Source organism: Falco punctatus (genome assembly GCF_963210335.1).
Source record: "Falco punctatus genome assembly, chromosome: 12".
Taxonomy (NCBI): Eukaryota; Metazoa; Chordata; class Aves; order Falconiformes; family Falconidae; genus Falco; species Falco punctatus.
In genome coordinates, this window is record NC_137592.1 from 23,312,652 (window position 1) to 23,338,242 (window position 25,591).

At 47.7% G+C, this 25,591-nt stretch overlaps 1 protein-coding gene across 2 annotated transcripts in view; it reads left to right on the forward strand.

Moving 5' to 3' along the window:
• The first annotated feature begins 84 nt into the window (after positions 1–84).
• The window catches only part of VASH2 (vasohibin 2), a 45,953-nt gene continuing 20,446 nt past the window's right edge, over positions 85–25,591 (forward strand). The window contains exons 1-3 of one of the 2 annotated variants that reach the window (XM_080408488.1): positions 85–7,373; positions 15,102–15,190; positions 17,574–17,630. In XM_080408488.1, coding sequence (XP_080264614.1) covers positions 15,138–15,190; positions 17,574–17,630 — 110 coding nt within the window. In that variant the 5' untranslated portion in view covers positions 85–7,373; positions 15,102–15,137. Of the gene's footprint in view, positions 7,374–9,069; positions 10,104–15,101; positions 15,191–17,573; positions 17,631–25,591 lie in introns of those variants that run through there. The other variant, XM_080408487.1, reaches the window with a different exon arrangement.

Consider the following 25,591-nt stretch of genomic DNA (forward strand, 5'->3'; position numbering starts at 1 on the left):
AGCTGCTGATACAATTGTGGTCTAAAAATGATTCATTTTTTTCCTTAGAAGCTGCCATTTAATGTAGGAAAAATCTATAAGTGAATGATACACTGTGTCATTAATAAACATGCATTCATGGTTATATGCAGAGTGCATGTACGCAGGGTATATAAATGTATTGTACACAGGAGTATTGACTTACAGAGAAATTTTCTCAGGGCATCTAATTAAATTATTAGCATCATTAGTTGAGTTGCACTGCTCTAGCACAGTGATTTCTCCTCCTTTGCTTTGGAAAAGATCTTTGAGGAAAAGAAAGTGCTGTTAACTTCTAAAGCAGAGCAATCCAAAGGCAGCTCCTTAAGGGTAGTGCAAATATTATTTTAATGAAGCACCCAGCTGTGGATTATCTGGGGACAGAGGGTAGGATAACTTCTTAGAGAGGATGGAATGAGACATTACATTCAGTTATGGCCCAACTTTTATTTCTAAAACCAGAGTGGTCTTCAGTGGGAGCACAGAAGGACCCTTGTGAACACTCTGCAAGAGTTCGGTCACTCACCCTCAGGCGTTAAGCCCAGCACATCAGCTGGGAGCTGGGTAAGTTGGAGGAACCTGCTTCAAAGAAAGCAGAATCCCTGTAAGAAAATGCTCTGGGTTTTGGTGGTGTTTTTCAATCTCCCTTCTCCACAAAACTGGGATTATCTCTAAGGCATTTTTCTGTAAGAGATTCTTCACAGAAAGAGGTTGCAGGTGCTGCCGAGCACAGGACACGCAAGCCTTTTGTCATAAAACAACACTAACGTCCAGTTCAACACTGGGTTGCGCTTTCAGACGGGCTCTTTATTTTACAACTGGGACTACAGGGTGGTATTCCTCTTGCAGTATTTCTATGAAAGCTGCAGGTTATATCCCCGTTTACCTCTGTAATTTAAACATTCCCACAGCTAGGAAGGAACAATCACAGCAAATTACTATTGCCTTAAAGTTTGTGGGGCTTTGGTTGGTTGTTTGATATTTTTTTTTTTTTTTTGGAAGCTGCTCGGGCTTTCTTGAAAGAAAACATTAGAAACCTCATCAGGTAAGTGGGAGATGTTACACCATCCTAACTATGATTAGTCAGATAATTGATTCTATAGTTGGGAGGAGGTCCTATGTATCCAAAGTTAATGGGTGTTACCGCTGCCAGAAAGTGATTCGGTTTGTGCATGGACAAACAGGCAGGTGCCCAACAGTTCAGCTGCTTCCTAGGCTGGGAAAGGTTTTTGGAAGCTTGTTGGATTTCCTTCTGGCTGTGCTTCACAATGAGCTAGCCTTATCGGACTGTGTTCTAAATCAATATTTATATCTTGAATTAAACAATATCTTTCAGAAGACAAAACAATAACATCCTGAACTTTGTAGAAAGGACTTCATCAGCTATGTTGCGGTAAAAACGAGGCTGAGTACTGGCAATGGTTAGGTGTAGTTACTGATTTGTAACTGGCTAATACCTCCTTAATATCAGTAGTGGTCAAAATTCAGCTTCCAGGGTGCTATTTTCCAGTGTTTTCTCAGTAAAGTGCTTCTGCTTGTAACAATGCTTAGGCCATTAAAATAAATAAATAATATCTAAAGGGCATTGTCAGCATCATGGCCTAGTGTTACAAGTTCTAGAAACAGACACAAGACCCTGCAAAAGCCATAAACTGCGTGCAGATGGAAGACTATCATGAAAACAATTATTTTTAAGAAATTGTGGTTAAAGAATGCCTCCTGTGAGCCCAGAAGTGCTGCTGTTGTGGCTGCAGGTCAGAGTTACCAGCTTTGGAGATGAGGCAGTGAATGTGCATCCCAGTGAGCTGATTCTGGGAAATGGGAAGGTGTGATTAGAAGCCAGCTTTTTCCTTGCCTAGGTGACTTTGGTGTATAATGTCTGTTTTATCACTGTAATAGCAATTTCTTACTGTTTTGTCTCTTTATATTTTACCTGTATTTGTGGATGTGGGATGAGACTCGGTCAGTTAAGTAAAATATTTGCATTATTGGACATAGCAGCTGGAAAGAAATGCTTTGCCTGAGTCTTCTTACTCAGAAGTAAGAGGTTCTTACCTACTGAAGAGAATGGGATCTCTGGATGATAGTTTAGTTCTCTATCTAGGTGTTCCTTAATGGAGAAATTGCTTTTACCTAGAAAAGTATTTCAAAAGTTTCTTTCTTCAACTGACTTGTAGGAGAAAAATTGAACTTTAGTTTGATGACCACACATCTGCTTGGCTTTCAAAAATTAGGTAGGGAACTACTAAACCCCAAGGTCTTGGTGAGCAGGCGTGACGTAGGGACATCAGGGGCTAACGTTGGTTCTTACAGCACTGTGAAAATTGCTGGGAAAAATCCCAGGGAAGTATTCAAGGCTTCAGAAGTTTTCCTAGCCTGCACTAGGCTGAACCAGAAACTTGCCAATCTCTTTTTTCAGAATGGCACAGTACTAAGCTTTCTCAGATGCTGATCACTAGTTTGGGTATGGTAGAAGAGGGACTGCAGATGAGTGCAACGTCAGTTATTCTCTAAGAAGTCAAATTGTCCAATCTGCTGCCAAGGGAAAAAGAAATGAAGCTAAGCTATAACTGCAGTTTCTAAGCCTTCGCGTACTGTTTTTTCTGTTAATTCCTGGAAGGTAACTTGAATTCTTCAGAATCATTAATCAGGTAATTCTGAACAACCCTACAGGTGTTAGGCAAAACCTCCATCCTGTGCTGAGTGGAGAGGCATTGTCCCACTAGGGAGAAGATGACTCACCCTTGGATCATTGACTGGCTCCAGGGGACTTGCATTTGTGTTATTGTCTGCTCCCAGAGAACAACTAAATTCATTTAGGGGCCTAATGCTAAAAGCCTGGAATTCACTTAGCAGCTAATGCCTAGAAATGCCATGATTTGTCATCTTGTCAGTGCTCCACAGAAGCTTCAGGAGGGTAGAGGAGCCCTCACAAGCTTGACAAAGTTACCCATACCAGGCTGATACCAGAATACCAGAGGCGATACGGAGGCCCATCAGCTTCTGGGGAGCAGAGCGCCCCGTGCTCGGTGTGATTTCCCTCCAGCCTACTCCATCTGCTCAGGCTTGAGCTGCAAGAATCAAAGGAGCGTTATGGAGCCTCCTTGAAATCTGCAGCTTGCATGGTCGTGCTTAGGATGTTCCTGGCTTTGATTTTAACGTTGGAAAATTCTCTGTAGGCTTCTTGAGTTTGCCAGTTACCTCTGAAAAAGAATAGCATTCATGTCATGGCAAATAATGAAGATGACTGAAAAAAATTGTTTTGCTCCAGATGACTATAATTCCTTTATGAGCTTTAAGTTTTTAAAATGACCATGGTATTTGAACTTTAGTGTCGCCTTCAGACACTTCTGCAGTGTTCTGACTACTGTTCAATCATTCTCAAGAGAGGGGGAATCTTAACCTGCAGGGCACTGCCTTCCAGGTGTGCTTGAAGTGGTGCTTCAGATCAAAAACTAATGAATTCATCAGTGTTCTGATGATATCTGGCAGTACCATCACATTGAGAACAGTATCACACGTTTTTCTCTTTGCAGGTTTCACATGGCACCTAAAATCAAGGGTTTGTGGTTTCTGGGCTTGTGACACATTCTATTGTTAATAACTTTTTAGTCCGCTTTCAGGTACTGCCAGGAAAGACAATGCATTTGAGGAACTTTAGTACATAAGGACAACATTTGTTCAAAGTGTTTCCTAACGTAGAGGGCACAGGGTATCCCATAACAGAATTCTGTTGCTTTCTGAGCAGCACCAACAACTGTGCTTATAATCTTCAGCAGGCAGAGGTTTTGCTGCAGTACTCTCCTCTCCGTGCAGGCAAGGATGACTCATGCTCACTTGGCAGCGGAGGTAAATCCTGATTTACCTTTGGTGCCACCACTGGCAGCTCCCCTGTGACAAGGGCTGCAGGTGCTGGCGATTGCTGAAAAGAGATCTCCTTTCTAGTAGCAGATATTTTTTTTTTAGCCACTGCCTTTCTTTACTCTCTGTGCTTTTGTTATGCAGTTCCCCTGAGAAAAAAGTGATTGCGCTGAGTAGTTTACCCCCTGACTACAGGTTAAAGAAGAAGTAACTAGTCCAGAAAAGATGGATTGCTGGGATTTATGGAAAGTCATGTTAATGTTTCCTTGTTTTTATAAGCACAGTGCTGTGGAGACCAAATTGTGATATGCCGGCAGGTAAGACCCTCACAGCAGACTGTAGTGACGTAATTATTTTCCCAAGCTACAGCAACATTTGGGACTGAACCTTTGGAACAAGAAGGGAAGAGTAAGGCAGGCTAACAGGGATGCTGATGTTGTACCACTTGGAAACAACAGTATCATGTGTATCTGATGCTACCAGTTGTACATAGGAGTGAAGCAACTGTAAGAAGTTTGGAAGAGGAAAGGCTATTTATTTTGCTGTCAGCAAAGCTCAGGCCAAGTAGGACATGCTGACCTGCAGTGGGGGTGGAAAGACAAAGCTTGCAAACTAGTTTTAGGGGAGGCCTGATTTATAGGCTTTTCATGCCACTTCGATTATTTATTTTTTTTTAAATGCTGGAAATCTTGCTTGTTGGATTAGGCTATGAGTTGAAGCCCAGTTAAACAAACCAGTCTAAGATAAACACAGTAATGATTTGCTGCAGTAGGATTACTGCAGGAGGTCCTGGACTTGCTCAGGCAGAAATCAAAAGATATTGCTGATGTTCTTCATTGCTAAACTCGAAGCAGCTGACGGCTGTTTTTCCTGCTAGACTATTGCAAAATAATTTGTGTGTTAGAGTTTCCAGAAAGGGCTACTTTGGGGAAAGCTTCAAGGATGCACACCCTCAAGCATCCCTTTTTATAGCTTGCTGGGATTTTTTTTGTCTGCTTTACATATTTATTTTCCCAGTGATCACATTGATGAATACATAAAGTTGTTCTTCGTGGTTACGCAAATCGCTCCTGCAAACTTGCATCAACAGCCATGCCCATATTACCATGGTTACATCCTTATCACAATTTAACCTTGCATTTAATTGCTAAACAAATTCCATTCCAGTATGACTTCCAGTTTAGGAAAAAGCCCCAAACAAACAAGTTTTATTTTACTTTTCAAGGATCAGATGAGGTCACTATGGTCTTTTCAGGAAACCAGCTATGTTTGCATAGCAATAATGCAATTCACTTTCAGCAGGCAAACTTTTTCCACCTGTGTTTTCCTACTTCCCTTCTGCAAAAGCTGAAGCACCTTTGTAGAATTAACCATTTTGGACAGCTGCTGCTTTTCTGGCTGTACAGTGGTTCCTAAATTCAGAAAAGGCCATCACGATCGCTTGGTTTTAGTAGAACAGGCTGCCCAAGCTGGGAACACTTGCAAGGTACCCAGGCTTCAGGCTTTTGCATGGACCGCTGCCAGCTGGAGGTACTGGATATATTTCCTGCTCCACCAGTAACCAGCCTGCCTTTCATATGCTCAGTGCTGGTGGTACAGGGACACCCTGACTGAGTGTGGAGTGCTTAGCATCCGCTTTTGCTGATCTGCATAAGATCACAGGTCTAGATCTGTCATGTTGCCACTGGTTTACATCTGATGGAAGGAAAGGTGAAAAGATAAAACTGCCAAGCTTTTGCTCAGGTGGTGTAAGACCATTCCCTGGCTATTGCTTCCCAGCCCTCCTTGGATGTCAGCAGATTTGAGCGCCCCTTCTTGCAGAAAACCAAACCTCAGCTGTTCTAGGGAGATTCGAACAATGTGAGCAGCATCTCCTGCCCCTGCTAGGTGGGCTGCTGGGCCAGCTCCCCACTGCCTGTCTGCAGAGGCACCAAAGCAAATGCAGCAAGAGCAGCTCTGAGGCACGGTGGTGGCACCAAGAAGGGCACTGGTGTGGGCTGGGACCCGGTGAATCACCATATGGCCTGGCCTAGAGGGGCTGGAGGGCCAGGCTGCAGCAATCTGCCAACTGGCTCATCTTTTACTGTAGCACTGCCGCCGGTCTTGCTCCACCTCTGGGTTTGGTGCGTCATTTGTGTGCCCTGGCAGCATAGAGTGGCATCCCTGTTCATGATGGGATGTATTTTAACACGGGGCTGCTGATAGCTGAGTTGGAGCAAGGCCTTACTAAGACCTTACAAAAGGCTGGAGCTGCGCTGTTAGAGAACCTGCAAAGGAGAAAACCACTGAATTTGGAAGCACTGAAGTGGGAGCATGGGCAGTGCCTGGGACCTCACAGGCACTCATCACACCAGTGGTCCATTCCCTAGCAAAGCCAGCAGGTCCTTCCCCAGGCTGGCAGCAGCTCCCTGCCCTGGGGCCAGGCTGGGGCTGCTGGCCAGGGAAGCCTTTTCCTGCTCGCTCCTGGCACCTGCACTGAGCCAGTAACAAGGGCCGCTTGGAAACAATGGGTAATAGAGGAAGTGATTTCCTAAATATGCCCAAATAAATACATAAATTGATGGCCTCTGTGTTTGTAAAATACCACAGGGCTGTGACGGTTTGCTCTGTGTCAGGGCTGAATTCGTTGTAGGAAGATGCTTTCTGAGGAAAAGGCTAGTGGGACTCTTTGGGGGGGTGTGGAGGTGACACTTTTGGAGAAGAAATCTTCTTAGAAAAACTGCTGATGCTGATATCGCCTTGCTACCATGGTACAATTAAGAGCTATTAATTTTCCCCCAGCTGGTTGTGTAATTGCGCTGCAGGGCCTTTTGAATGCTGCATTTAAATTAGTCTGCAATTTGAAATAATGAAGGTTAAAACCCTCTTACGTTATTTTATGATCAAATTAGTTCCTTTGACCCAGAAGGCAGCTGTGGTAGCAACAAGCACTGCATTAGGAACAAGGCTGTAGGTTCGAGGTGTTACTCGGAGCTAGCTTTAGAAAGGTACCTCCATGAAAAGTGGCTTGATTTCAAAATCAAAAGGCTCTGGCAGTCTGGAGCAGTGGCTGGGCAGTAGCCTGGTTGTGAGAGGAAGGGCAGCACACGGAGCGGGGAACAAGGTGGGTTTGCTGAGATATGGTATCAAAATTAGGTGAGTCCCACAAGGTGAAAGACATTGGATGCTGGAGGGTGTGCTGCATATCCCACCTTACTCTTACTCAACCCAAATGTCTCTTCATAACTAATACCAGAGAGGGTTTGGGCTAAACCAAGACAGCATTCTTCTATTTTTACTCTTACTTTATAGCTGAGAAGAGGGCAATTATGGCTTTCCCTTAGCTGTAGGGACTGGGGACTCTGCTTTTATCCACTTAGGCTGTTGTTCCAAAGTTGCTGCTAGCTTCAGGACCTCTGCTAATTTCTGCCCTGCCTCTCCAGCCCACAGCTGGCCTTGGACATACTGGCTGGCCTCTGGGAGTTCAACTTGCCCTGAGCATCAAGGAGGAGCTGGTAAGGTTTTTTCTTTCAGTTCTGATCAGAAGGGGTCTGGGTGCTGCAAAGGGCAGCTATGGACAAGGCTGTGATGTTCCAACTTTGCCATGATCCTTATCTGTCTGGCCAGGGAGAGTCCCTCCCTCTGGCATGGAGCACACCCTGGCATGGTGGGTGCAGAAGGCTTTGAATTGCAAAGCATGTAGCATCACTCTGGTCTTCACCCTTTCGGGGTGGCTAGGAAGTGGGTGGGTGTAGGAAAGCATGATCTGAGGGTTTCTGGCTGCTCTGGGCAGTGGAGCAGCACTAAGAGAGGCTGAGGCAGCCTCGCCATAGTTACCTGTTCCACCAGCAAACAAGGCTCTGGGATAATAGGTGACTCCCAGCTTGTGTAACAGCATCCTTGATGATGACTTTCTGCTATGCAATCCCAGCACTCCAGGCTCTATCACACACAGCGTGCCCCTGGGCTGCTCACGCATGGCTGCCACCACCTGCACAGTCCCATTAGTCCTAAGATCCAGGTCTGAAAGATTTTCAAGCTTTCCCCTGGCTCTGCTCCAGTGAACTTGCACACTTTCTCAGCCTCCCTTTCCTTGCACTGCCTCGCCTGAGCCTCCCTGTGCTCCTTGAGAGCCCTCTCCTCTGTGGCTGCAGCCTCTCAGGGTCTCTGTGCTTCATCAGCTCCCATCTGGAGCTTATCTCAGTGCTCCCACATGTTGCCAATGTGCAGCCTCCTCTGTATTCCTGAAGGAGAGAGGGACTGTATTTCCCCTGGGATCCTGCTCCAAAACCCAGTGGGGGGTGTGGATCGCCTCTGGCCAGCATGGGAGCACATTTGCCCTCCAGTTGCAGTGTTTGCCTGATCATTAGGGAAATGCAGGACATAACAGAGAGGGTGAAGATTTCACAGCAGCTCTAAATCTGCTCTGACCTTTCCTCCTCTCCCCTACATTGCATTGCCATTTACACACTGAGCCTCCCCATTCAGCTTGGGGGGCTCCTTAGACCAAAATCTCTTGGGCTGAAAGCTGACACTGGGCGAGCTGTGTAAGCTGAAGCCCTTGGTTTGCTTTAGCTGATGGAGCAGCCTTTCTCCAGCCTCCCTTACGTTAAACCTCCTGATGAGATTCAGGTATACCATGTGGCCAGGTTGTGGCAGGGAGATTACTGGTAGGACTCACAGAGATGTCAACTCCGGCAGAGTGTGATTAGTGACTCAACATACACCCGTGGCTCCCGAGAGCCTTCAGAAAGCTGATCAGGGCACTGGATAGATATATTTATGGCAAGAGATGAAAGTCAGTATTTGCAGGTGCTGAGAAGATGCTCAAGTACATGTGCAGCCTGGCTGGGATCAGGAGGGATCTGAGTGAGTGCATGGGCGGGGGATGGCAACGTTTTTCAGGCTATTACTTATTTCTGATGGGGATTCACCTCTGGCTCTAGGAGTTGTATTAGGCTGACACTGTTGTGCTTTATACAAAGAGCTAAAAACATCCCTCCGAGCATGCAAATAAGCATCTGGGAACTGAGCTGAGCGGTGAGGATGGCAGCAGCAGCCAGGGAGTCGTCTGCCCGGGAGGTGCTGCAAGGCCACCCTGGGGGAGAGACAGTTCCCTGCTGTTCCCATGCACAGTTCATCACACCGGGCACCGGCAAGGCGGGGTCAGACGCTGTTTCGCTGGCGTTAGCAGGGCATGCAGAGCCGGGGCTGGGGCGCTTCTTTGCCCACCGGGCAGAAGAGCCCCGGGGAGCCTTTCTCAGCAGCCCGCGCCTTCAGGCTGGGGTCTCGCTGCCATCGCTGTTAACACTCCACGGTTAACAAAGAATTTTCCAGCTCCGTTAGGAAGAACGGAAGAGACCAGCTCTCTTCGATGAAGAGTTTGATCTTCAGGCGCCCCTCAGGCAGCGGGGCCCGGGAGGTGAGGCACGGCACGGCACGGCACGGCACGCCGGCAGCCGTGCACGCCGGGCGGCTGCGGGCGAAGGGGCTCAGCCTGAGCCGCCCGGTTCCGGTGATCTGGGCCGCCCGGCAGGGGGCGCCGCCCGGCAGCGGCTCCGCCAGTCACGGCTCGTCCCGCCCCTCGAGCCCCGCCCCTCTTTGTTGCGCCCGCCAATAGGAGCGCGCCGAGGGCGGGCGGGCGGCCGGTAGCGTGGTAACGCGGCGGCATGGAGCGCGGCGCGGGGCGCGCCCCCAGCGCGGCTGAGGCCGGGCCGGGGCCAGCGAGCTACCGTGCCGCGGGGCGGGCGGGCGGCCGCCGCTAGCCAGGGGCCGTCCCCGCGCCCAGCTTCTGCCGCACGCACGTAACACACACACACACACACACACACACACACACACACACACATATATTAAATATATATAGGGGGCGCGGGCGGCGGCGAGGCCGCGGGGCGCCTCTCGACAGCGGTCCCCGCGGCGCGCCGGGGCTCGGGCATGGCTGCGGGGCCATGACGGGCGCGGCGGCGGGCGGCGGCGGCCCCGGGAGCACCCGCCGTGCGGCGGCCGGCAAGGAGGGGGGCCGTTCACGGAGCGCCCAGCCGCGGGCGGCGGGCGGCGGGAGCGGCGGCGGCTCGGAGGAGGAGGAGCAGCAGCGGGACGGCGGGTCGCTCTTCCTGGTGAACAAGAGCGGCTTCCCCATGGACGGGCAGACCTGGGAGCGGATGTGGGGGCACGTGGAGCGGGTGCACCCCGACGGCGGCGCCGTGGCGGCGGCCATCCGGAGCGCCGCCCGCCTGGCCCGGGTAAGGCGACCCCCCCCCCCCCCCTTAAAAAAAAAAAAGAGGGGGTGCCGCAAAGCCCAGAGCCGGGCATCCCGCGGGCGCCGAGGGGACGGGAGAGGCGAGGGTTGGCCCCTGTCCAGTGCGGGGGGCGTCGGGGCAGAGCTGGAGCGGCTGGCGGGGGCGGGGGTTGTGCTGCGGGACGCTCGGCTGCTGGAGTTGGCGTCTTGGGAGACAAGCGGGAAGAAAATTAATTTTTCGTCTTGGGGAGGAAAAAGCTGAAAACAAGAATGAAAAGAAATCCTGACGGACTGAGTGAAGTGCTTTGTGCGATTTGAAGCACATTTTGCTCAGCTCTCTGGAACACAGGCGTTTCCTTGCTCCTGAAAGGAGTAAGGGATTTAAAACTCAGACGTTCGATTTCCAGTATATGGAAAGACTCCAAATGCTTTTGTCCTGTACGTTCCTCAGTACAAGCTCCAAATGGCTCTGCCTGACCCAAGTCTTTTGCCTCTAGCCAGCAAATAAAATGTTGTCTGCTGATGTTCCAAGGCTTCTCACCACTGCGCTGCATTACTGGCCACAATGTCTTTAACACAGCTGGCTTTGGCGGACTTGGAGCTTGATTCACTCCTCCCGTCAGGCAGCATTCATCTGAGCTGGCCGCTGAAGTCCATGTTGATTCATACCCCTCTGCAGGCTGGGGTGAGATGGCTGGGCCGGCATTGTCATGGGCCAAGTTGTCAGTGATAAGTATGAAACAAGTTCTTTATGTAGGGTAGAAAGGGAAAATTCTGCGCGTGGAGAAGCTGGAAGTACATTGAGTAGGGCCGTCTTGCGAAGGCGCTTGTCAAATTAGATGCAGGCTGAAAAGGCCTTTCATCTCTCTTCTGCAATGTTTCATTCAGCATAAGTGCAAAAGGGGCAATCTCTCTCTCTGTTCCCCTGCTTCCCTCATGCTGGCACCAGCCTTTGTTTGGACGGGGGAGCAGATCCAGTTAAAGAATAATCTGGTTATGCTGGGTTTGTTTGTAGTTCCTTGGTGTGGTTCATCTCATACTTGCACAGGCACCTGAGGTAGAAATGAGGGGGCAGGGAGAGGGCAGAACTTCTCGTTTCAGCAGCATGACCAGCTTACACACTAGTCTAAACGGCCTGCAGATCTGTTTGGTGTTAGGAGACAGCAAAGCACACGCTGGACTTGATTTTCTTTCCTTACTTCCAAGCTCCAAAGCATGTAACCTTTACTGGTGATAACTGTACTGGCTGACAAAGTATTTGGTGAAAGACATGCTCCACATGCTGTCTGCTGCAGTGTCCCAGAGAGCATCGCCCATGGCTTCTTCCTCAGGCTGACTCAGTGTGGCATGTGCTGCAGCTGGGTAGGAGGAAAAATGTTTTGAAATCTGCTCGGATAAATCATTTGATGTTAGTTACTAGTTGCTAATCCATGGAGGGCGCTGTAAAAGTTGCACTGCGTTTCTCCAGTGCTGTCCGGCAGCAAGCTCCCTGTCTCGGTGATTAACTTCTTCAAGGGCAGAAGGGCCTGGTGTCCCCTGTGACTAACTAGCTCTTGATGGCTAAGCCTGGGACCTCTGGGGTCAGAGGGTAGTTTTGAGCATCACCTAGTTCTCGTTAAGATCAATACAGCTCAGGTGAGCAAATGAAGGTTAGGAGCAGGTTTGTTTGCTACAAGGTAGGTAGTAGGTTGCTAAAGTTGTGATGGTAATTTCTGGGTCAGAGTAGGAGTGTGAGGGGACAGTTGTTGCTTAAATGATGGTACAGCTCTTTTAATTGGTGGGTGCTGCTGGGTACATGGCACCGGGCGAAAGACTAGGTAGTGCTAATTGGGAGTGACAAGAGAAACTTATGCCTGTGAGAAAATGGTTTGTAATCTGCTTGCATTGGTAGGTGCTGGAGGCTGAGCGAGTAGTGTGTGCGACTGCTCCATTTTTGCATCTGATCTGTTCTTAATCCCTAGTGATGGGAGAGAGTTTTCATCCTCTCCCCAAGAAGCTCCACTTGATTGCTCTAATCATCTTGGTATTAGTCTCAGTGATCATGCACGCAGGGTGGTAAGTAGTTTCTTACTGTATATTGGCGAGGTTGTCTTTAAGTGGAACAAATACAAACTGCAGGGGTGCAGGGCTGCATCTCTCATAGGAGGAAGAATCCTCATAAAAAGCTGGTTTGTCTGCAAGGGGGGCAATTTTGGAACCCAAGGAGTCCCTTGATTGCACCCCCCACCTCTGACTTTTGGCTTGAGCTCTGGGAAAGGTGTGGGCTCCTTGTTTGGAAGGGCTGTGCAATGCTTTATGTGGCCTGTGTTCTTGGAAGTCTTAATGAATTAAACATCTCATCAGCATTTAGGGCTCTAGCCTGCCAGCTTCATCCATGCTAGCTAACTGTACTTGCAAGGGTGAGCTAGCAGAAAGTGACTTTCTGATCATTGAATGAGACACAGTAGAACCGGGCAAGACAACTTTTAACGCAGGATGTCTGTGGTGATCTGAGACTACAGCATTTCCAGCCACAGGATAACAATTTCCAGATCTGCCACAAGGTCTTGCACTGGAGCAGCTCTGCTGTCTCTGGAGCTGCTACTGCTTGGAAGTACTGATACAGGGTCAAGGCCTTTCATCTGCCTGGCTTTCACTTGCTTTATAAATTCACGGTCTGTAGTGCTGTGTCTGCATTTCCTCTTGGCGGCTATGGCCGCCTGCTACAAACCCTCGGCAGCTCCTGGCTGCTGCGCTGGGATGTGCACTGGTGGCTGGAGGGCTGCAGCCTCAACCGTAGCAGCGTTGTGCATTCCTTTGCTGCTGGTATCGTGCAGCCCTGGCTTCTGCTCTGTGCTGGCTGGGCACCCAGGTCGGTGCTCCTGCAGCTAGGGCAGGAATTTAGAGGCGAAAAATGGGGTTTCTTTGGAGGGAGTGGGAGCGGTGGGTGTCTGTCCACCTCCTGGCCTGGCTGGCAGCACGATGCCGTGTACTGCTTGCCCAGCATGGCAGAGAGGACAGTGCTGCCATCCTGCGTGGGGGAGACTGGTGGCAGCTTCTCCCTCATGTCCCAAGGTCTGGAGGGGCTTGGGCATCCCAGCTCAGCAGGCCTATCTGCCTCGGAGACAGGGAAGCACCTCGCATGGAGTTCCAAAAAACCTCACCCCCATGATGAGGGTGGCCACTGTGGGTTACAGCAAGGGCTGCGTCCCTCCGCACTGGTGCGGTCCCTATGGGATGCTGTGTGGTCCCACAGCTGGGCAAGCGCAGGGACCTCCATTTTATGGAGCGCTGAGAAAGGGCTGTGCTGTCCCCCAGCCGTTCTGCAGCGGGTGGGGCTCCTGGCACCTTGGCCTGTTGTGTAGTGCGTGCACCTAGAGTGTCTTTATCCTGGAGGAAAAGGACTATTTATATCTGAGCAGAAGTGACTACACCTGGAAGTATTTGCCAGGCCGGCCTTAATTCCCTCTTGCACCCACTTGCTGCTCCTGAAATGGGAGCCCCGTCTGGCACGCCGAGTCCAGGCCTGCCGCAGTGCTGGCGGGGACAGGCGGGCAATTTGTCCAGACCAAAGGGTATTGGGGGGCAGAAGGAACTCGTGAAACCAAAAAATTGTTTCTAATGAAGAGCTTAGGTGTGGAATCGATGATTAAGAAGTGCTAATGAGCCTTGCTGGTAACTCCCACTTGTGAGGAGAGAGCCTGTGTGGGCGCCCATGCGTGCCGGCGAGCCAGGGGCCGGCCCATCTGCCTGCTTGCCACTTCAAATGTGTTACATGTAGGAGTCTCTATTTGGGTTTTTCCCCCCTTCTCTGAAGTATGTTTACTATTTGAGTGTAGTCAGTATAGTAAATGCTGGGGTTTGGTCGTGTTGGGTTGTCGGTGCTCCTGCCCTGAACGCAAACACGCTATCCCTCCCTCACAGGGGAGGTGGGGGCCGGAGGGGAAGGTCTGTGTGGTGGAGGTGGCCCCATACTGCCTGAGCTTGCTTTTCTTATCTGTAATCATAGACGTGAAGTGTATTTAGAGCAGTGATAGCGCATTTCATTGTCTTCAAACTATTGTAACTTCGATGTGGGCCTGCGGATGCTGCACGTTTTCCTTTGTGCCTTGTGCCACGACTGCTCAAGCTGCTGGTTCCTGGATTTGGGTCTGCATTAATATTTAAATCCACTGCATTTGTGAGAATTGAACTGACTTCTTCTTAGCCACACTGCCTGCTTTAGCATGTTGACCCCATATTTTACAGTCCTGCCCTAATTAAGGGGACCTGGGACCAGGCCATGCCCCTTTCCTGCATGTTTACAGGAGCCACAAAGCTTTGGGGTTAAATATGGATTGAGGTCCCGGCTTCTAAAGTGCTTAGGCACAAGCAGATGTCTTACGGGATTTTGGAAAAATCCCATTACGTTGCCAGCCTATATCTTTAAGTGTCTTAATATCATTAAAGATCTGGGTCCCAGGTGGTCTTCTAGGTACCGTGCGCTTCCTGCCCCGCAAGTGTGCCACTGACATGCGGCAGATGGGAAATTATGCAGCCTGGGATCCTTGTCTTTTTTTTCTTTTTCTATACATCTTTCTCTTATGACAGAGGAAACAAAAAATTAGACTTGAAATGGTTTCTCAGGGGAGGGAGGACAGCAGAGCCAGTGCTGGAATGGTACTCATCCAAACCGCTCTGTGCTAGAGGGGAAAAATGGGAAGTATTGGCCTACTGTGCTGGACTGCCTGCCTGCGCAGGGTGGTGTTTAAGGGATGGTGGTGGTCATGATGAGCAGCCCGCTGAGGCGGGGGCCTGCCCTGTCCCCCTCCACGTGGTCAGGGATGGGGCTGGCTCTGGTGTATGGGCAGCCCCTGTTGTCAGCGGGATGACTTTGCCTGATGCTTGAGTTCACGTGGGGTCTGAGCCATCTGTGCTGCCACGTTGCATTGCACTAAGCATGTGCCGCTGCCCAAGTAAATCACTTATCCGCTCTGCAGGGAGCAGTAACTGTCTAACCTCTTTATCTCTTTTGTGTGTCCAGCCCTCAGTGCCACCAGTGCCAAACTACAAGCTCTCCATGTCGATCCCAGAATGGCTCCAGGCAATACAGACCTACATGAAGATGCTGCAGTATCCTTCTCCAGCATGCAGTCTCCAGAGAGAAGGCTGGCTTATACCTGGGATGAATTAACAGGGACTTTACCAAGCACTAGTTGGTTGCAAGGGCTTGGGATCATTCAAGGGTGAAAAGAATATCTCTGAGGATTTGAGATGGCACCTGCAGTACTGAGCTAATCACAGAAATCCTCTGGGAATGTAATTAAATGATACTGAAGAATTTACCTGAAGTGACGTTGATGAGAATAAAATGCTTATTTTTCAGTTGGCTTATGAGGATATTATAATCAGATTGTGATGCCTGGAGAAATAATACAGCATTTTTTCATAAAGTGACTAAGGGAGAGCCAGCGTTGTGGCAAACCTTTTCTCTCTCTGCCCTGGCAGCCCCTGTGGGGGCTCCCTGAGGACTACCTTCATGCTCAGCTTGCAGGGAGGTCTTTGTCATTGGGGTGGGGAGCATGAGCAGCTGTCCTGGCCCCAAGGTGGGCAGACTTGCCCCGTGACACAGGAACTGACCAAAGGAATCCCTGCTTCCAGATGTCCCACTTGGGGGTTCATCAGAGATATATACATCTGTCTACCCCCATGCCTGATACCTGTCTGTTTCCATAGCTGCCTGATAATGTGGGATGAGAGAGTTGCTTGCCCAGATGCTGCTCTTCTGTTTTCCTGTTTTCTAAACTCTTCCTTTTTGTGTGTGTACATGTGCGTGTGTGGGGAAGCAGCGAGGGTGAGGAATGTATGTAAAGTCCTGGTAAGAGTTAAGAAAGGATATGGGCGGCAGCTGGAAGAGCATCCAAAAATAGCAGGCATGGGTAGCCTGCTGGGGAGTAGTGGTTGGGATCAAGGCAGCAGCAGGGGTTGGAGCCACTGCAGCTGCCATGGGGAGAGGGAGGCTGGGGCTAGCCTGCTCTGCAGGGGAATGGTGCATTTCTCTTCTGCATGTCAGATGCTTGGGCAGGACAAGAGGCTTGCTGCTCAGTGGGGTTGTGCCAGAGAGGAGACCATGTCACACACAACTCCAAAAATTATTTATATACATATAGTCCCCACCCCCAGTGGTTTTGAAATCCTGCACTCTGCTATGTAGCAGGAGCAGGTCTTAGGTACAGGGTTTGGATCTATGCTCAGAAAAGCTTCAAAGTGGGGTGGGGAACAGGGTCTGGGCTTCCTTTGAGGGCTACAAGAGGCTCTGTGCTTTGTTCAGAGCACTCTGAAAGGGCCTCATGAATGAGGTTTTGAAGGTGGGAGGGAAGCAAAGCCTCATTTCTGGAGAACTCTGAACTCTAATTGATGTCAGTTCAGAGCATCCTGGTGCAAGCTAGAGTCTTTATTTAGACCACGGTTACAAAGCCAGCAGCAGTGCTATTTATGCCTTGCAAGGTACCCTTTGCCTCCATAGGGTCACCTATTTCTACCCTGGTATCACCACCACAATTTTACTGGCGTGAATATTCCCATGGTTGTGTTGGGAACTAGGTTGGGGAACAACTGGAAAAATAATCTAGCAAAAGTAAGTGGATGGTGTGATTTATTTTTTATTATTGCTGCTGTTGTTGGGGGTTTTGTTCGGTTGTTTCTTTGGCTTTTTTTTTTTTTCTTTGTTGATTTGTTTTTACTGGACAGATAGGTTTACTAACCTGATTTACTGAATTACTGCTTGGACAGCTGTGCTAAAGGAGCAGGATGAGGCTGCTTGTGGTGGTGGTGGTACTACTGCGTGGTAGCTCGCACTGCTAGGTTAGTGGTGCTGAGGTTTCTTTGATGGGTGACTCTGCTGGCATCCTTTTGTGATGAACTTTTCTCCTGTGCTCACAGTGTTAACTCACGTTCTTCAGTTGCACTTAGCTGGTTATTTTGATTTCATGTGCACTGTATTTTTTAGAGAATGGTTTATATTTACTAGGTGTAAATGGATGCACCTGCCATGCTTTTGGTTTACAGGTCATATATGAGCTATGTGGCTGACTTGAGTTAGAAACTTAAAAAGGAAATAAATTCTTTCAAACCATGAATGATGTTGATTGGTTTGAGAAGTCTCTAAAAGCTTTCTCTTGCCCAAATAGAAGCCTTTTTTTTTTTTTTTTCTTCAAATTTTAACCCAATAGTGAGTGGGACCTAGAGGAAAGGAGTATTCATAACCCTTAAGTACCAAATTTAAGTGTCATTTTAGACAACACTTTTGCTTGACTCTATATCTAATGCCGGTTAATATGTCATATAAAAAAGTGAAGTAATTGCTGTATTTCACACGCCAGTGTTTCACCTCTGTTGAGAGTCAATGGCTTTCTGCTTGTTTCAACAGGAAATCGGAACTGAAATCCACCTTTTGAGCATTGTTATTTTATTGTTTAACTGTTCAAGCAACTTTCCTTTAACAGACGAAATTCAGATACAATCACACAGGAACACAGTTCTTCGAGATTAGAAAAACCAGACCTTTAAGTGGGTAAGTGTCTCTGGAAGTGGTCTAGTGCCCTTATCTCACATCATACCAGCTGATCACCTTGGGTGTTTGAGCACTGTAGCACCATGGCATGGGAGCGCTGCTTCCTCCATGCCATGGCTCCTCTGGCAGGGCCAAAACTGGGTATGTTGCTGCCTTTTCAAGGAGCATCCCAGCTTGCTGCCAGGTGACAAATGGACCCATTTAGAGCCAAGGAGTGGAAGGGCTGGTCTTGCTCAACAGCCATGTGGGAGCTGCATAGCTACAGGCCGAAACTAAATACACAGGACTGGGAAAACTCTCAGTTGTTGCTTGTTGGTGTTGAGTTGGGAGGGCTGGGCTGTTTTTATGGAAACTGTGTAAGTCCTGAGATTCTGCTTGTGCTGTAATGGCCTTTGCTGATGGTAGGAAGAGATCAGCCGTTCAAAACGCTGCAGGAATTTTGACATCTTGGGCACAGTCCTTTCCCCTGGATGATCACAATAGACTGTTTAAGTCCTGGCTGTGCTGCTCCTGTTGCTGCTCATCTTGCTGTTCCTTCCACATGGTGGATTTACATGCTGGTTGGTGATGCATTCTGCAAGTACAAAGATATACACAGGGAGCCTGGCAAGAGAGGGCTGGGATCCCTTGCATGTAAGAACTGCATCATACTTAAGGCAGTGCTTCAGTAGGACCCAGTAAGTCAGCAGGTTAGAGCGGGAAGTGGTGTGGAAGAAGTTACGCTTTTATTTTAGGGTGAAATTTAGGTAAGCGCAATATAATTACTCCTGTAGACTGGCCTGTCTCTAGCTCTCCCCAGCTGTCTGTCATTAATCTAATGGTTTGTCACTGTAAATTCCAGTTTCCATCCCAGCTCTGCGCTTCAGGTTTTCGTCTTGCTGACGGCAATCTTTCACACTTCCTTTCTCTATGTAATATTCACTGCACTGGTGGAACTAGTTTAGAAAAAACTCTGCCTTGAGTGGTAGGTGGGTATACAGAAGCTTAAACTAATTTTCAGGCTAGTCACTTGTTTTTAAATTTGCCCCATTACTTTTTCCAAGGAAGTGGAGGATGAAAATGAATTGTGCTCAGCACTCATCACTTGAAAAGTCAGTGTTGTCCTGGGCTGGATGAAAGCCTGACTTACGAGGCCGGTACTCTTCCCTGGAAGGGAACCAATATAGAGCTCACAGATGGAGATGTACCTGTGGCTTTGGATTCTCTCCTTAGTGGTGCCATTTTCACTATTTACTTGCTGTAGTGTTTGCTTGGGGACTTGTCTGACTTCTCTTCTTGTTCTGTCGCTGTTAGTACTTCTGGGAGTGACTTGGTATGTGGGGGCAGGACTTCTGCAGAATTTAGGAGAGTGCCCCTGGGAAGAGTCCAACCCCTTGGGGCAGCTGCTGCCAGCTTGCCAGGCACAGTTGCCTGCACCTGGTGTATGCTGGACTTGCAGAGTGTTAACTCTTAACGCCTGTGCTGCTTTGCTCCTTAACCTGATGGACAGGGGTGCTGGGAGTAGTGAAACTCTTAGGAGCACGCTTAGCTGCCCAGATTCTGTCATAGTGCAGTGGGGCTTGAGTGCTTGCCATGTCTTGGTTTCTTCAGCTTTGAGAAGAGGAATAATGCATTGATCGCTCTGTAATGTTGAGGTTTCCCTGAAGGCATTCCTTTCCTTCACGTGGGGTGTGTGTCTGTTCGTACCAGCTGAGGGTATCTACTTTTGCATTTGTCCTTGGTGATTTGTTCTCCTGCTGCCAGGCCAGTTTTCACCAGAACTGAAAAACTCCCCACACCTGCAAGTTGTTTTTTTTTTTTTCCTGGGAGGTGTGTCCCACTTTGCAAGAAAACTGCTTCCAGTGTAGTGACAACAGGTTTGTTGTGCTGAGGTAACAAATGCTGTGCTGAGCAAGTTTCTTGGTGTAAAAGGCCTCGCTTGCTGCAAGATGGAGTTTGTATTTGCAAGTTACTCAGCAAGATGCTGAGTGCCTCCAATTGCCACCATCTCTTGAAAGCTGGGGCTGTTCCCAGAGCTGTGATTTATTGATATTAAACATATTGCTTATTTCATAATATGAGGGCTCAAAGCTAATGCAAGTATTACAAGATCTTTGGCAGCCTCTCTTCAAGAGAGCAGTGGCTGGACACAAAGAAGCTGAGCACTAGATGGAAATTGAATATTCATAAATTCATGTGAAAGTGTCCTAAAGCAGCTGGGGCATATTAATGAGTTTTTCTATTATGGGGGAAGGACTAGATATTATAGAGATTTACTGTCAGCATCAGTGAGATGCATGAGAGAATAAAAATGCATGGCTGTGCTGAGGAAGAAGAGCATAAATTATCTATAGGGACTCATAACATTAAGGGACACAGGCTTGCTATAATTTAGTATTTACAATCTCTCTTAAGAAAAAGTCATTGGTAGCTAACAACTTACTTCTAGACTGCCAGACACCCTGTGGATTTGTCTAGACTACAGATAACACTTTTGAAAATACTAGATTTCTGTTGGCATTGCTGTGTGAGTTGGGGTGGTAGAAATGCGATCCTGCAAACTGTGTGGTATTCCTGTTGCACTGGCAAACCATGTCTGAAAATGTGTTAGTGTCTAACCTTGCCTGAGTTTGTTGTATTTGTACAAAATCCAGATGTAGCTACATCCACCGTAGGAGTGCCTTGCTCATAGAGTGTACAGGCATCCTGACCCAGGATGGTGTCCTGCACACGGGCTTCGTGATGTATCCTTTTGTACTGGGTAGGTAAAGGGCACCCTGTGGAGTTCAGTTCTACTGGTCCATGATAAGTGTGTATGTGTGCAATACAAGTGTTTTAGACACCAGTAAGGCTGGTTTACCGTTTCCCGTATGGGATTATATTACAGCTTTTGTTGGTACAACTGGCCTGATAAAAAATGGTACCTTTAACTGAAATAGCTGTTCTTTAAAACTGCCAACCTTAGATAACGTAAGAGCTTTAGAAAAAGAAGTATTTCTGGATATCTAGTAATACCTGTAACTGTGAATTCAGTGCCAACAAGATTTTTTTTTTACTGGCTTTACAAGGAGCAGTAAACCCTCTGCAAGCTTCTGTTCTAGGATGCAGGCATGAGCCGCAAGGGAGAACAAGTATTTTTGCCTTCCACAGAGTATCTGGGGAGGGTGTAGGTAGGTGTGGTATTGTGCTGTTTCCTCCAGTTCAGCGCCAGCTGATCAGCAGGACCTATGACTGAAGGAAAAACTGATGTTTTGGTAGGTTCTGGGGTCTTTGAGAAATTACAGCTCAGAAATGCTCTGTGAAGATGGCGAGACACTCAGTGACTGCAGATATAATGGGTGATCAATTGTAATAAAAGAGTGTGATAGAAGCAGTCACATGGGAACGATGCAACCAAGTAACAGCAAAGGGGGGAATGGAAAATAATACTGTTTCAACACACCATGTTATTAAAGAACCCTGATGGGGCTGTAAAGAAAAATGGGCTCATACCATTTCCAGACAACAGGCTGCAGAAGGCATTTGAACATCTGCTTCTGTCTTGCACAAAGGGAGAATGTTACAGATATGGTGCTATGTTCAGCATGTGGTAGAAGTGTTTTTGCCATTGAAACAAACTGGTTTTGAGAAGATTCATGAGCAGTAGCTGCTCTGCTGTTTTACTCCTGTTGGTGCCTTTCACTTCCTTCTTGGCTTCATTGGGAAGCATAAAACTGCCAGGAGCTTTAGAAAAATGTGGGAGAGGGAGATTTAGCGGACCTCATGCAAATACAAGGGCCTAGGGAAGGAGAAGTAAGTTTGTGAAAAATGTGCTGGAGGATCTCACTAATACAAATTTCATTAAAGTCTGTAGGACTCTCTGTTGAAGGTAACGGGCAGCCTCTCCTCCTAAGCACAGTTATCTCTGAAGTGACTCCAGTGTGATGGGTGCCAGCTGGTGAGATCCAGTTTTGGACATGCTTTTTCTGACATATATATGAAATTGGGTGCCCTAGTGAAAAATCTGGGGGTGAAAGGAATTCATGGTTCCCATGAGATGTCTGCAGATGCTGCCATTTTAAACAGAAGACATCCTAAAGTGGCAAAACCAGCTCCTCCATGGGCCCTCTCTCACTGCAGAAAGCAAGGGAGACAATCCAGGTGGGCTCTTGAAAACACTGAAAGACATTTTAGTCAATTAACAAGGAAATATCACCATCTGCCAAGGACTAGATCTCGAGGGAGGAGCATGCAGTCTGTTCCTGTTGGCTACGTTTGTTAAAAGGCAGAATTGCTCACTGTGGTCTGGCATAGAGATCTGCCTGGCAGACTGTAGATAGTGGCGTAAATGCTGCAAAGAGGGAAGCTGCATGATGCTTTTTTTTGACTGTAGCAGTCTGCCTTGAGTAACTGGAAGAGACGGGCTGCCCCCATGCTCACTGGGGTCTGTGAAGAAGGTGGCTCTGAGCTAATTCCCAGCTATCTGTGGTATGAGATTGTAGAGTACTGCATTAGCCATATATGTGGAGTGGAGTCTTTTCAGATAACTGGAAAGATTTAAAGACAATCCCAGAAACAAACCCTGCTCAGGCAGGGAATTGAAATGCGTAATGCTGGTTTTAATTCTTTTCCGCCTTCCTTAAATCTTCAATCACAAGTTTAACTTTCTGGAAAGTGCAGACTTTCTGGTTGCGATTAACATCTGCGACTGTGGTAAGAATTTAGGAGTCTAAGGAAATAGGGAAAATACAAGTCAAAGAGTGCTTGTAATGAGTTATTTTCAAATGAGCTGGATGCTCCATTGTTTCTCCTAGATTACTTGGAGAAGCGACAAGCAGCTTCCAAACCATTAATACTGTTAGAAAGCGTGGGGAGGATGGCTGCTTTTGTTGGAAACTGGGAAAGGCAAAGATATGAACCTTAAAAAAAAAAAAAAAAAAGAGAGAGAGAAAAAATAAAATTAAGAACTTTGTGAGTTTATCTGCAGTTTCGGGGTAGGTGAAAGGCAGTGTGAATTTAGTTTGGCAAGTTTGTTTCTGCTAAGTTTGTTCAATGAGAGTGTAAGAGGTTTTGTCAGTGAGGGAGAAGGTGTGGATGTGATAGCTCTCTGCTTTAGTATGGCTTTTGGCAGCCTCCAGATAAGGTGGGGGCCTTGAGTCTAAAACTAACACAAGGACCCAACCTTGTGAAAAGCAGCGCTTAAGCAAGTGGTGCTTAATAGCTTGCTCTTGTGCTCTTGCCTAGCAGAGTTTGTCAGTCCAGGGGTGCAATCTCTGTCCCAGGTCAGTGTTTTTTCCTTAATGGTATGGGTAAGACTAATTGTTTGCTAATACATGCACTTAGCAGTCCAGGCTGGACAAAGTGACAAGGCTTTGCAAGGTGGAATTGGGATTCAAAGTGATCTTGAAGAGAGCTGCTCTGGAACAAACAGGTAATTTAGTAAGGGCAGATGCAGAAGGAGGGTTTTGGGAAGAGCCAGCTGTGGGAATACACAGTGGAGAACCAAAGGCTAGTTTTTCAAAGAAGGGCTGAGCCTAAGAAAAAACAAACAAACAAACAAAAAACCCCAAACCCAACCAAAACCAAACATACACCCCACCAAAAACTCCCCAATAAACAAACCAACCAACCTCCCTCAAAAAACAACTAAAGAACAATAAAAAAACCCCAACAACAAAAAAACCCAATAAACTGAAGTGTGGGTCAACAGGGAAAAAGCCAACAGCACACTGGGTTGGTTGCAAAAAATTGGATTCAGAAGGAAATGTTCGTAATATGGTGTGGTGGGCTTAGCTGAAGGGCTGAGAGATGTGTCAGTTGAAGATACTCCAACAGGAAAGCAACAAATCTTACAGAAGGTCTAGAAAACATGACCTAAGGGGGAAGCTTTTGGGGGGGGGGGGGGGAAGGGATTTTAAAGGAGGGGAATATCTGTCTGCCTTCTCATGTTTACAAAGAGGGTAGATTACAGCCTGTTGCATACATAAATGTCTGTTGCAAGAGGAGTGATAATAAATGCTCTCCATGCCCACTGTGGATAGCAGAAATAGCTTCTGATTTAAATTGCAAGAAGTGAAAGATTTAGTTTAAACATTAGGGGACCTTCTTAGATGCAAGGTTAAGTATAGGGTAGATTAACTGGTGGGTTCCCAAGCCTTTGAGAAACCAGTTAAAAGTAGGTTGGAAAATTATCTGCGAGGAGTGATTTAGATTTGGCTTATGCTGCCTTGGGCAGAGCGGTGGCTCGGGGATTCTCCAAAGGCTTTGCTTCCAATGCAAACACAAGGTTTAAGCCCATGCTTTGTCTCAGGCTGGTTAAAAGCAGAAGAAAAACTCTCAGTGGCTGTTGAACTGGGTCATCTGTGTAAACCCAGTGGTCTGTGCTGTAAACACAGAGGAAAAAGCAAACTGTTTGCAGAGTCCTCCCCAGGAGTCTAGGGATGGATGTGTGCAAGGGCATGACCTGCTCGCTGGGTGCAGATGGATGCTTGCTGATTATTGGTGATGCCTCCTGACCAATGCTCCCCTTGCACAGACCCTCATCACTGTCATGGTCCAGAGGCCATGGCTGTCTCTGAGCTGCAAGGTCCTGGGTGGGCTCTGAGCACCTGCTACAGCTCCTAGACCTGGGTGCCTTGAGCAGGAGGTGGGACAGGAGGGCTTCCCGGGGTCCCTTCAGAGCCCAGCGATGCCATATAAAGGGAAGGGAGGGCTGCCACTAGGCTCAGCAGGGACAGTTGTGCTACCTGTGCACTAGTGGGCCGCGCATTTTTAAGCAAGTGAAATGCCTTTCCCATTTGATTTAAATCTGTCTTAATAACCATATAGTGTGCTGGAGAGCTGTGTTTCAGAACCAGCGTGTATGTGGCTTGCAAACAGAGTGCATGTTAAATACAACTTAGTATTAAATAGAATGAGTGTTGCTGTGACAGATAAGTCGGTAGTAATATGAGTGCTCATTTAGGCCAATTACCCTCCTGGCCGTGGAGCCATTAATGCTATCTCCATGCTGACAACACCTTGAAATCATGACAGCAGTGAGCCTATAAAAGCAGATGTTAGGACAACTGATGCTGCATGGGGTGATGAAGCACTGAGTTTGCCTGCTGGCAGCAGGGTCAGCATAGGTGTAGACCTGAGCAGGAGATGCTGTCTCTGTCCCTCAGACCATGTTAACCAGGCATGTAACCATGGCTTCAAGCTAAATAGCTTTACAACTTGAGCTTTTTCCCACTTCTGCTGCACATTCATAATCAGTTGTGACTTTTAACTCCCCTGGAGTTAGAAGATAGGCAATTCAGTGGATCGTTTTGTTCATGGATACCTCCTATGCATTGTCTACGTGTAATGCTTCTCTGGACGGAGACGGGGCTTTGCAGCAGCTACTGCTGTGACCAGCACTGAGGAGCTACTGTGGGGGATGAAGGGGCCCCATTGTGTGCCCTCACCCTCGCTCTGTGCTTCCAGCAGTGGGGTTTCTGTGGCTGATTGTGAGCATGTAGGAGGCCAGCTAACTCTAATTTGTCTTCTGTATTGCAGGCAGAGTGTAAAGGGCGGTTGTTTACAAATGAAAAGATAATTTCTAACTTGGATAAATGGGACATGGAACAGCTGTGACAGGCTGTAATAGCGGTGGAAGCTGTATCGCCTCAATCGAGGTTTAAAATGTATGAGGTGGGTGAATTAGAAAGTGGGAAAAAGAGACTCGAATGGTTTCAGATGGATATTTTCATAATCTTCTCTAACACAAATACTTTTATTGTTTAATGTTGTATATGCTTAGTGCAGGGATCTGTTTACAAAGCACTTCTCAGGTAAAAGATACGGATAGAAAAGACTTCAAAATGGATGTCATCCTTTGGTTTGGTTTTTAGCTTTTTTTGTGTGTGTATGCGTCATTGGGTATGACTCTTCTGGCCTTATAGTCTCCTTTCAGTATTTTTTGTTTCTTTTTAACTCTCCAGGATTTTAGGATCTGCTTGTGGAAGGGGATAGGGTACCTA